The sequence below is a fragment of the Poecilia formosa genome, unplaced genomic scaffold (assembly GCF_000485575.1).
Source record: "Poecilia formosa unplaced genomic scaffold, Poecilia_formosa-5.1.2 Scaffold74, whole genome shotgun sequence".
NCBI lineage: Eukaryota > Metazoa > Chordata > Actinopteri > Cyprinodontiformes > Poeciliidae > Poecilia > Poecilia formosa.
The window spans coordinates 138939-151632 of NW_006800013.1; the positions used below are offsets into that span (position 1 = coordinate 138939).

At 38.2% G+C, this 12694-nt stretch overlaps 1 protein-coding gene across 12 annotated transcripts in view; it reads right to left on the bottom strand.

Moving 5' to 3' along the window:
- Positions 1-12694, bottom strand: part of frya (furry homolog a (Drosophila)) — a 51359-nt gene that overhangs the window by 36928 nt on the left and 1737 nt on the right. For 5 of the 12 annotated variants that reach the window (XM_007555940.2, XM_016673361.1, XM_016673362.1 and 2 more), the window contains exon 1: positions 6780-7151. The exons of 1 other annotated variant lie outside the window; for it this stretch is intronic. In XM_007555940.2, the coding sequence (XP_007556002.2) occupies positions 6780-6960 (181 nt within the window). In that variant the 5' untranslated portion in view covers positions 6961-7151. Of the gene's footprint in view, positions 1-980; positions 1298-6779; positions 7154-12694 lie in introns of those variants that run through there. 6 more of the 12 variants (XM_007555941.2, XM_016673367.1, XM_016673370.1 and 3 more) reach the window with 2 other exon arrangements.

Below are 12694 nucleotides of genomic sequence, written 5' to 3' on the forward strand. Positions count from 1 at the left end.
TATATATATATATATATATTATTTCGTGAACAAAACAATCAATTGTGTTTTCTTTTTTTTTAACATTCTTGGACATTCACAACTTAGTTTTTCCATTTTGTAATCTGTTATACAACACTATGTAAAAGCTGATATTAGCTGAACATATCAAATGCAGATGTGCTGTTACGCCTGGGCCTTTATCACTGTACCAAAGTGACCCACAGTGAGGATTATGCAATATCATCAGGAGAGGGTTCAACGTTGAGCATGTGGACACTTTGCTTTATGGTATTCTCATTTCAAGATAATTTAACTGAAAAATGGATTCATTGCACTTTCTATTCTACACTTTATTATATTCCGGTTCACACATTCACAGATTTTTTTTTTCTTTTTAAATATACTGAAAGCAATTAGTTTCAATGCCATCACAGTGTACTATTGTTGCTCATATGTCTCACTTTTAGCAGAATATTGCACTGATCCAAAGCAGGAAGACAATCCATCCCAACCTTGTGGGTTGAGTGGAGGGCAATGAAGCTGTTGGCTCCGGACAGAACATGCAACCAAGCTGAACCTCCTCTAATCCTATTACCGTAACCTTGCATTAAATAAGACCTATTGGGACTCAGTCAAAGGGAAGGGCTGTGGTTTTTCAGCAGACATCTGAAAAATCTCCATGAGTAAAGGTAGCTTAGGTGTAACAGAAAAAAACAACTCTGAGCATCTTCCTTATTGTCGGTAACTCTAAGAACTGCTCCCAAAAAATGTATGCAAGTTGTTTAGAGTGATTAACTCTTGCTACAAGAAGTATTTTGGTAATTCTTCTCCAACTTTGCAGCACAGGGGTACTTTCATTCAACCCTCGAGAAGCAAAAAGCATGTCATGTCACAGACCACAACACTGAGCTCTAAAGTTAGACTTGCAGCAGAGTTGCAGTCTCAGTCAGCCATCTCCGTTTGCTGAACACAACAACAAGAGACAAGCTGCTACTCACTTCCACTCAGTGATTTCAACAGGGACTTGATGCTGATTTCAAAGAAGCCCGAGTCCTGCTGGCTGGTCATGGTTGCAGCTTCCTCCTTTCCCTCTTTTTTTCCCCCTTCAGCAGAATCAGCAGTGGCGGCGGTTGAGCTGGGAGCAGCGTGGCTGTCACCTCTCTGTGACGCACACAGCGCTGCGCTGACGAGACCCAGAAGAAAACACCCGAGCACTGCCTTACTTTCCCACTCCTATCTGGTCCTGTCCTTGGCTGTAAGTCCCATTACTATCCCTCTTCTCCCCTCCCTCCTCACTCTCTCAACATCTCTCTGTCCCTCCAAAGCTTTGGCAGGCAGTGGGCGGCAACACAAGCTGCCTTTAAATAACTGCGCGGAGGCTGAGAGTGCAGGAAGCAATCCTCTTAGTGGAGCGCGGTTAATAATAACTACTGTTTTCTCTGAGCACAGAGCCTGGTGATGATGACAGCAATGCATTTGGTTATTATTGCGTGACTGGCACAGTCTTACATGTTGTAAACATTGAAGAAATTAAGGCGTATGGGAAGCATGATGGAGACATTATAGGAAACGGAAGCGATCGTAGAATTCAGATAAAGTGCATCAGAGCAGGAGGAAACTGTAGATCTGGAATATGATCCATCCTCACAGCACCATATTTAAGAAATAATGTTTAATTAATTTGTTTGTACAAATAAGGACTGTCCCTGTGTTGAATAGTTACTGGGGTTTTTTTTTTTTACCACGTGAGCAAGTCAGGCTATTTTCAACTGATAGTCATTCAGCACATTTTGGCAACAAAGCAGTTGCTTTGTGCCTTTACATAACAAAAACATCAGATTGCCACCTTGAAGCAAGCAATAAACATTTTGTCAAATGTCATCATGAAAATCAACCACATACAGATCAAATATGTGGATCAGTGTTCCACCTATGTTGATCAAAGGTGGGTGTTTGGCCTTGATTTACAAGCTGAACACCTTATGTGATTTTAAACCACAAAGCCATGTCAGATGTACCTCAGCAAACTTGGTCAACACCATGTTTGAACTGACATTTTCTTATAATTACACAATCTTCAGAGCAATGTATTCATGCCTGTATTCACAGAATGGTACAGAGCTGCTAAATCCATTTACAGAGTGATGAGACTAAGGGTTTGGGTGGAGGAGGCACAATGGACTCCAACAGAAGTGTAAGAAGGCAGCTGCTTTCAACTCAAATTTTACTAGGATGTAAACACTGTTAACAAAAACATCTGAAAAACCACAACTTTCAACATAAAATCCCTACATCAGGGGTCTCCAAACTTTTTCCTGCGAGGGCCACATGACTGTTCCTTTTTCTGGTCGGGGGCCGGTCTTAGTTTTTTGAGAAAGAAACCTGTGCGGAGTTTTTTTGCCCGGGGGGGGGGCATTGGATTGGATTACTGCCGACCACATATTCGCGTTTGTAGATAGATTTTTACCCAGAATGCAAATGGAAAAAAACCGTGAGCGAAACGGTGACTGGTACTGACTAGTATATATTCCATTGAGGGAAACTAAGCTTCATATCTGCTCAAGAGCCCCCCTGGTGGTTGAAGAAAAATCCACATATATATGAAAAAAAACACTGAATGCTCTCTGGTATTGTTCAGGGGGCCGGACCAAATGAGGAGGCGGGACAGATCCGGCCCACGGGCCATAGCTTGGGGACCCCTCCCCTACATAGTAGTCATACTGTCTACAGTGGGCTTCTCTACCAGGCCCAAAGTTAACTAGCCAAATAAAATAAAAATAAAAAATCACATCTAATGGTAAATTTCTCAGATTATAATGTAATCCCCATACATTTAAATGGACAACATATTTTTGGGCTTACTTCTAGAACAAAATAAATCTAAATATAACCCCTGGCTACACAGATGTCCTGACTGTGGGATGGAGCCTTAGTCCAGCATCTGCTCCAAGAGCGACGTCTGTATCTGAACTGGTACGGAAACTGAATCTGATAAGCCCCAGTTCTCTTCTTTTATGATATCTTTCACAAGTTCAGAGCACAAATTAGTATCTTAAACTTTGGCTCAATATTTTTGCTCAATAAATATAATAACAGAAATAGGACAAAAATATAGGGCCACATATTCTACGTTTTCATGCAAGATAATATTCAGTGTAAATGGCATAACATTTTCATAATTTATTTATGAGCAGATTTTGCTGGTCTGATTAAATGCAGACAGTGCTGAACACAACTGAGGTAACTTTGACTAGACACTAATCTGTTGAATGAGGAAGATGGATGTGATAATGCAAACATGGCAAACCTTATGGGTAACATATAAATATGTTATCATTTAATAGGGGAGAGAGGAGTTAAAGCTGCTCTGTGTCTTATCAAAGAGTCATTCAGCATTAATACACAAAAATCCCATCCAATAGATAATACATCTTTAAAATGATAATAACTTAAATAATAATGTGTTAATAATTCATTACTTGTTTCCATTATGACGTAATCTATCAAGATTAAAAATACCCTCTGATTCTGCCTTATCTATTAATAAAAATATGTGTTGTTGTTTTTTTTTTTCAATTTGTTGTCTTATGCTGAAAAATCTCCAAATATGTTAGCCTGATTTCAATAACAGCACCAAATGCAAACATTCTTTAATAACTTATCATTTTATCACTTTTGATGTTCATACAAATATAATTTATAGATCATGTGTAAAGTTGTGCCACAAAACAAAGTTTAATCTTCTTTTAGAAAATGGCAGGAGTATTAAAATAAATAATCATGAAAGCAGATGTCTTGACCTAAATGTACGATGAAAACATCCTTCAATAGCCCATCCACGCAGCCTCTCTGCGCTCTTAGTGTAATCCTATCAGAGCTCTGTCTGTCCATCAAGTGACAGCCACTTGACCTTGATTACATAACGCTCTGTGATGTAGAAGCTTTCACTGACGCTGGCACAGTTTGTTGAGCACAAATTTCAGCACTCAGTCATCACGATTTTAATAAACAAAAACCTGTTAGCCTTCTCCTGGGGAATATCAGCCAAGCAGAATAATATTATTCCTCATATTTCTTTAACAGAGATGCATTAGTCATGATTTTGCCAAACAATCCTGATTACTTCATGTGTTTTTGGCTAATTTTTATGTTCCTCCCATGACGGGACTACAAGCATAAACACTTATTGGTGTAGACTTTGTTTTCACAGAGCAGATAAATGTCAAACATTGACTAACAAAGAAAAATAATCTGCTGCAGTTTCCTTGATAGAGGTCACATTTTTAAATCCATCTGTAAAATAGTTCTAATTTTTTACCATAGTTTATGATAACTGCACTTTAAATTGTGTCCCTCATTTATTTTTTAATATGGGATAAATTCTGACTTTAGTGTACATTTTGTGTGCAAATTTGTATTCTTGGCCTGAATCTTTACGTCCAATAAGTATTCTTGAGCTGTTAAAAAGAAATTAAATCGAAAAGGAGATTTCCCCATGGATCAGGGCCATGTGACTGTTTCAACAAATCCATCAATAACTGATAGGTGTAGGAGTGAAAGCTTAAATGACAGTCATTGAATTTAGGTAAATATAGAAACAGTCTGAAATGTTAGCTAAGCACTTCCTTTAGTTACCTGCTCCAGATTAAACAATTCCTCAGCATAATCAAGATGGGAGTTTAATGAAGACTGAGTGGTGTCATGCATATCTACACCTTAATGTTATTGGACTTTCAACCTTGTAAATAGTATACATTTTTATTAACTTAAAGAAATCATGGACTGGGTATTGAAAAATCAGATGATTCAGATAATATCAGGGGTAGTAAACAAATCTGTAAAAATAAGCCCTAAGGCCTGCAATAACACACAGACCTGTCCTCTTACTGTACTGTTTTCACAGACGCCTTTACAAAGTAAGCAGAATAACTTGGCAAAGTTTTAGAATAGACTTCAGTAAAACACCTCAGTTTACTCCAAAATATTTTCTTTTGATGGCAACTTTGACCTCTCAGCACACATTTCCCCACATTACAAATTATTTGCATAATAAACATTATGTAAATTTGATGTTCTGTATCAAAATCTTAATTAATTCTTAAACCAGCTCATTCTATTTGAATGATGTGGTTGTTGGAGAAATAGTTTGACTCTTTCCTGAAGTGGAAGGCAGAGCATGTTCCTTTCCCTCTAAGCAGATTTTACTAATCATCGGGAAATGCTTTCCTTATAATGGCAAGCCAAACCTCTCATTACTGGACGAAACAGTCTGTTGGATTCTTTAAACACAGAACAAAGTTCACTTCTATGACTGATTTTTCATTGATAATCTGATGTGGCTGACTCATCTGGTTAGATGAATGAGAATCTCTGTACAAAAATATGAGTATTTAACCTCTTAAACATCAGCCAAATCTCTGAGTTATGTCCCTAGAGAAAACCTTAGCGCTTGGCAGCCCGCTATGGGAAAAAACCTGGCTTTCCATTGCCTAGATCAGAGACTCTCAGATTCTAGACTCCTATTCAAATCAGCACTAAAGACCAGGTTAACCTGGACCAAGACAAAAATTCATGACTTGAGACAATGATGTAATAAATACATCTTTTAAAACCGAACAGTTCAGGAAACAGAACAACAACCCTTCCTGTAAATTTTACCCACACAATTAGAACCGCAAAGGCATATGTTATGAACCAAATGATCAACAAAGTGCATATGAAAACAGAAAGGAAGCTAAGCCTTGCAACTCAGCAAATATTGTCTTTTGAAAAGATTCTGATCAGAGTGAGATGCATATGTACCAGCGACTTTTGCCTTGGCACGTATGTGCTGGACGCTCACTAGAAGTGCAAACATTTAAGTTGCATCACAAAAATACACCTGATTCTAAACAGGAGAGTACCATAAATGTTTTCACATCACCTGAAAAGCAGCATTAACCCTTTTGTACAACAAAATTTGATTTGAAGTGACTTATTATCAAAAAAAGATGCAGCTATGAGGAAATTCAGTCAATGGATATGATGTAAAACCTTATTCAGATTTATCTACACCTGTCACTACAATAAAACGGAGAAAGCGACATTTGGTGAAGTAGCGGATAGGATCAGTGTCAGATATTAAGAAGCTGAACTGCCTCACTAGCACTCTCATAGTAACATACTGTAATGACACCTTTTTCCGCCATCTGTTGTACACTTAAAACATCAAGTCAGTGCGTTAAATATAGTTTGCAGACTATAAAAAATAGCGTAAACCTCTTTTTCCAGTTTAATGTAAGTGAGCAAAGCCACAAACACATTAAGTACTTATTAAAAGTATTATCAAGCTCTGATGGAGTTGAGGAATGTGAGGTATGTCTGTCCGGTTGAGCCATTTCTGTGGTTATCAAGTTGAAACTCTTTACTCCCTTCCCTCTCTGCTCCCCCTCATTACACTATCTTCCTCGCTAAATGCGATCTTTGTAATTCAAGTTACTGCTTGTTTTTGCGACTCATATTCACTGGAAGGTGGATATGGTCAGAAATTTGGGGAAGTATAGTACGATATAAGGCTAACTTGTGACAGTGAGGTAATCTACATAGAAAATGTGCACTGTATTGCATCAGTGTCTGAGTCCATTATTAACAACCCACCAAATTCCTGTGTAAAGATGACACGTACTATAGGGAGGTGAGGAATTTCCTAAAGTGATGCGAATAACAGCAGAAGTACCAGTAAGGTGGTTCTTCATTATTAAAATCTGCATTTTTACTAATTGAAGAACAAAAATCTTACAGTTTAGAACAGGACCTACTTTCAAGAATGGTGGGCCTCTTCTTCTGACGCATCTTTTTAAACTTCCCTCTGAAATCTTTGGGTGGAAATGGATCCAGGGGTGAACTGGCAATGTGGCTCAGGACGACTTCACTCACTTCCTTGGAACGACTTGTTTCCATCTTAGCTGTGTCTTTCACAGGATCTTCTTCTAAAGACATGTTGAACGGCGGGAAGCCCAAAGGTTCTTCTTCAGGTCTTTTAATAGACTCATTGGAAGCAGCTTCAACGTTTTTCCACTAGACACCGGTGCCAATGTTCCGCTTACTTTTCTTCTGCCAACTATAATCTTGACTTTAGAGATGCAGCCAACCTCCTCAGTTTCAGCCTCTTGATACGTTTTAACCTCTGCACTTGTCAGGGAAGTCCAGCAACAGTAACATTCATGCACCGGGTAGTTATTGGATTACTTGAGGAGCCCCTCCTCTTTTCAGCAAAAAAGGCAAGAGTCAGAGAGGAGAGGGGGAAAGTCATGACTAAAGAGGGTGGGAAAAGAATAAAGAGAAACTGCTCTGACAGCTCCAACATCCCTGCCTACTGTAAGCTCAGGAGGCCGTCCTGAATAAATATCCTGTATTTGTCTTGAGTCCACACATCAAAAATCCAAACAGGCATGTTCTACTCCTTGGAAAACACATCCCTTCTCTTAAAAGGTTTGACAACCAAATAGAGACATCTTTATTTCCAAAACCTGTCTTCATTCTTAAGGCCTGCGATTTTCTTTTTCTAAGCAGCACTGAAGCCATAAACCCAGAGAAAGCTTTGCAAAGACTGCAGCTCACTCTACATTGACTTTTCTCTCTTCCTTTTAAACCACTAAGTGGACACACCTACATTATGAACCAGTTTTTCCTAGTCTGAGAGACATCAGCAAGACAAACAGCCAGTGTATGTCCGTAACATGAAGGCGTTTTCAGTTTTAGGAGGAAACTCAAGCAGGGGAAACAAAATGGACACACACTTTTCTTTATGCTGCTAGGAGGAAATTAGGTACAAAATGATCAAAAATTATTTTAAACTTCACTGAACACACACACGTGTGTGTGTGTTCACGCACGTGTGTGTGTTCACGCACACACACACACACGCACACACGCGTGCGTGTGTGCGTGTGCACGCACGCACGCACACGCACACACACTCACACCTACAGACACACACACGCACTCACACACAAATAAATGAAGGTGATTCTTAAAACAATACACAATGGGATTCACATGGAAACACTTTTCTCTGTTCAATAAAGTTTGACAAAGACAAAAAGAAGCCAAAAAGAAAACATTTTTCAAATAAAAACTCGTAAGAAGAATAAGAATTGCATGAGAATCTGAATCATTGCAACCTCTAGAGAGGAAGGAGGAAAGACTTGAAAGGTAAACATTTCTAATTAAACATAATTGTCATGCCATGTTTATTAGAAATTTGCCTTTTTAACTTTTTATGAATACAAAGTAATGCAATCGCTCGGTACCTGGAAGGAAAAGGTCCAAGTAGCTGACAAGGGTCGTTTTGACTTTATCATGACACAGTTAAAGTGTGCCCCCTAGTGACAAGTCAGATTTCAGTCAATGTCATTTGTCAACTTCTGGAGTCACACATTTTTAAAATATTAAAATCTAAAAGTACAAAGCAGTGATTTAGGACATGCAGCAGCAACACGTTAGTAGAAAACGGGATTCTCTTTAATCATTTTTGTTTTTTAAGACATCTGTGCATTTTATTTTACTAAAGTTAGACTCAATTTCGTTTGTATTGCATATATAAAAATATTGATGTAAACCAAAGTGCTTCATAACCAAACTACACAGCATAAAAAATATTTGTAAAAAAATAATTTTAATAAGGTATAATTGCATAGAGTAACTGAGAAAATGTTAAATAATAGTTATATAAAATATATAACATGTAACACATTTTTATCTGATTCTCTGAATTAAGCCAAATGAGTGGATACTTAAGGGTCTGAAGCAGAGGTTTACATGAACGCATTGTCAACCAGTGTGTTCATGAAAGACGAAGATATTCTATCACCTTTCTTTTTTTAACAGTCAGAGTAAGCATTTCAGCTGCATGAGGTTCAACCTCATAAGTTTCAGCCACAATGTGGTTACTCTGAACAGTATGTGTCTCTGACGGCCCACAAGCCATGATGAATGGTGCTGTGGCTTAAATCAAGCAGTGGAATGATTGTCTTCAGAACTTGAAATGGAACAAATCTGTTTATCTTCCTCAAAGCCAATTTTCATTTCACTGATTTTTACGCAACTGGCTGGGTTGAAATCTATGTCCTGCTGATATTGCCTGAACTCCATATCTCCAAAACCTTCTTAGCACATTTTCTCCTCTCAAACTCTGGTCTGTCTCTTTTTCTCGCTCATTTCCACGGCTTATGCTCAACCTGCATCATATCAAAGTCAAAGGAAGCCAACTGATGTCTGTTGAAGGAAACCAGACTGACAGAAAGGAATAACAATCAAATTTTGCTTTGTAAGAATTTTATTGTCTCAGCTAAATCTGCATACTACTTGTTTAATCAGTTTTAGTGAAGGTAACTCAAAGTCTTCATTTTCTCTTTCTCTGTTGATTCCCCTCCCATATGTACCTCTGCTGACTTTCACTTTGAAAATGTCTGATATCGACCAAAAACATACCCCTCTCGGAACAGGTAACTCTGAAGTTGACTTTCTGTTCTCCTTGCTGTCTTCCTGTTGGATATTTTCAAGTTTCACTCTTCCTCCTTTCATAATTAATGTATCAAATATCATTCAAAAATCAAAATCGTACACCTGCCAGCTTGACCTTTCTCCCTACAGTGTTGGTTAAAGTTTGTCTTCCTTCAGTGGTTGCTCTCATAACCACTATTATAGAAGTTTCTCTTAACTCTGAAATTGTTCCTTCATCTCTGAAAACATTACAGTTCTCAAAAGCCTGGTTCAGTTCAGATTCCAATAACTTTGATAATCTTCGCCCAGTATCAAATTTTCCTTTTGTTTCAAGACTCCTTGAGAAAGTTGTTAGCTCCAAACTTTTCTCACACCTCAATAAGCACAAGTTTTATGAGCAATTTCAGTCTGGTTTGACAGAAACAGCTTTATTAAAGATCACCAGTGAACGGCCGTTTGATGGTAGCTGAAATACCATTTTGCATAATATCCTCCATAATAGATTATCATCCATTGACACAAGTCATACTCCTCTCCTCTGGTTTACCTCTCACATTCAAAGCTGCATGCAGTTTATCTAACATAAATCCCAGTCTTTAAGCTTTTCATTTTTACAGTTTCTGCATGTGTGTCCCAGGGTTCTGCAGTAGGGTCGCTTGTATTCATTATTTACATGCTCCCTCCTGGCCACATATTCCACAAAAGTAATATAAATTTTTATTGCTACGCAGATGACACCCTGCTGTATATTTCCTCCAAATCTAATTTATTCTTTCCACGTATCCTCCTTTGTGACTGTCTTATAAATTCATGGTTTCTCCTCTAAGTTTGGGCCAACTTTACCATTTTAATTTTAACTCCTTTTATTGTGTGACCTGCTTTGCATCGCCACTGATTTGTGCTCTCTCACAGATCTTTGTCTGCCATTCATCTGATGGTTCCTGCTGCCCATCTTGTCACTACGGGGAGCAGAGGTTTCATCCGCTCTGCTTCTTGGCTCTGGAACTCCCTTGCTCTACTCATTAGGAATATAGACTTTCTTCCTTATTTGAATAACAGCTCAAAACACACCTGTGCAATAAAGTACAGTCACTACTTACATAGATATCACTGTAGTCAATTGTTTTACTGACTTACTTTTTAAGTAATTGTATATTAATTCTGGAATGTTTTTTTTGTTGTTGTTCTTTTGCAAGGTGACCTTAGATTTTAGAAAGGCAACCTTGCAAAGGGCTGGTTATGAACCATTCATTTCATCCAGGTGTGTTGAACCAGAGAAAGATGTAAAGTGGTAAAGGCTGTAGTGCAGGTGGAGGCATGGTACTGGTTTGATGAAACAGATTTGTCCATTTTATGTAACAGGACTGTTGCTGTTCTGCAATCCTTCAGGAAAAATGTTGGATTCAGATTATTATTATATTGGTCAGTCCATCTATCTGGATTTTTGGTTCTGTTGATCCAGCAAAAAAATATTCCTCACGCCAAAGACTTTCTCGAGACATTTCTAGGCCAAAAGTGATGTATACGCCTTTCAGCAGAATCTGAAAGACATATACAGACATCCTATTGGTATCTCCTACTAGTACGAGACCTTTAGAATTGGAGGTGGAGTGACTGCTCCCTTTAGAGCTCTTCTTTTTATCTCTTATGTTGAGTCCAGCCATGCTACAAAAAAAATAAAAAATAAATTACTAACTTGTATCTGATCCTCCTGTTGTTTGTGATTTATATTTCATGGCCAAATTAGAGAGTTTGAACATTGATGGAAAGGCAAAAAGAGAGCTTTGCTTCGTGATTCAACTTAAAAAAAAAAAAGACAAAACAAAACAAAAAAACCCTGTAACGTCAACTTATCTGAACTTCAGCTTAGGTAGAAGCCAGATTTGGTGTATGATGTTTTAGCGTCTTAACTTTGTTTCTTCATGTTGGGCAGATCAGGCCGCTTGAACTAGAAAGAGAGCTGGGGACAGAAGGACATGGCTGCTGAAACCAATACCCCCTGGTGGAGCCAGAGGGCTGTTTCCATGGTGAGACACAGTTAGATCTGCACCGGCAGAGCAGAGTATCATGAATAATGGATGCACATAAGTTCCTAATGTTAGCGCAAACCAGCCAAAGGTTAATTCCAGCAATGCTGATGGACTCTTAAATGCCACACTCATGCAACAAGTAGATGCACACACAAGTCACAGGAGGAATTGATGCCGTGCAAAAACATCACAACTAATACGGGTGGAATTTGGTGTGTATGAAAATACTACATTTGCAAACTTTACTGAAGTGCTCAAACTGGTTGACTTTACTTTGTTTTAAAGAAAGGCTCAACCAACTGCAAGTCAGCACTCACAGAGAGTAATTATTCAGTGGGTCACATATTCTGTTCTCAGCTCCAATCAGCACACAAAAGCAGTATTCAAGGCTGCAAACAAGGCGACAAACAGCACCTGTTCCCCCCGATCTGGCTTCCTATTATCTGCCTGATAAGAGAGGAACCTCTTACTGAACACATACAATGCAGGTCCTGCAAAAGGAAAGATGAGCTGAACATTGAGTGTAGTCAGTTGAGGCGATTATCCTCTCAAGTATCAGATTAAATTCTCTGCCCATTTGGTTTGTTTTGAAATTTTTTTTAGATTGTTCTTGATGGAGGTTACTGAAAATTTAGTCTTTATTTGTATACTCAGAAAAAAGCACAGCACAAATGCATCAACTTACTAAAAATTATGATAAATATGGAGCTGCGTTGCTAAAAAAACAAACAAAAAAAACATCAATGCATCCAATGTCTTGATGCATGCACAGTGTCAGTGAACACAACGTTTTAAAAATGATGGATCCTTTAAAATTCTGTTTGGGTTTCCCATCCAAAGATACTTTTGGTTCACAATGAAAAATGTTCAAAACATGTCTGATTTTTCCCTAGAGTGACAACAACCTTAAGTAAGTTGAACTAAACTTTCAGCACCTTAGCACAAGCAGGTTTGTTTTGGTTGCTTTGCAGAATAAAAACCAAACAATCACAGGAAGTGCCGTGCAGTGTGAGGATGGAATATGTCTGTGAGTCAACAGAAAAACAAACTGACATTCACATTCATGTAGCGTTCAAAAAGGATGTCAATAAAACATTTCTTTAAGGTATTGCCTGTCTTACACAATAACTGCAGAAACCAGAGGTATGGGTGTGTGTGTGTGTGTGTGTATATATATATATATATATATATATATATAT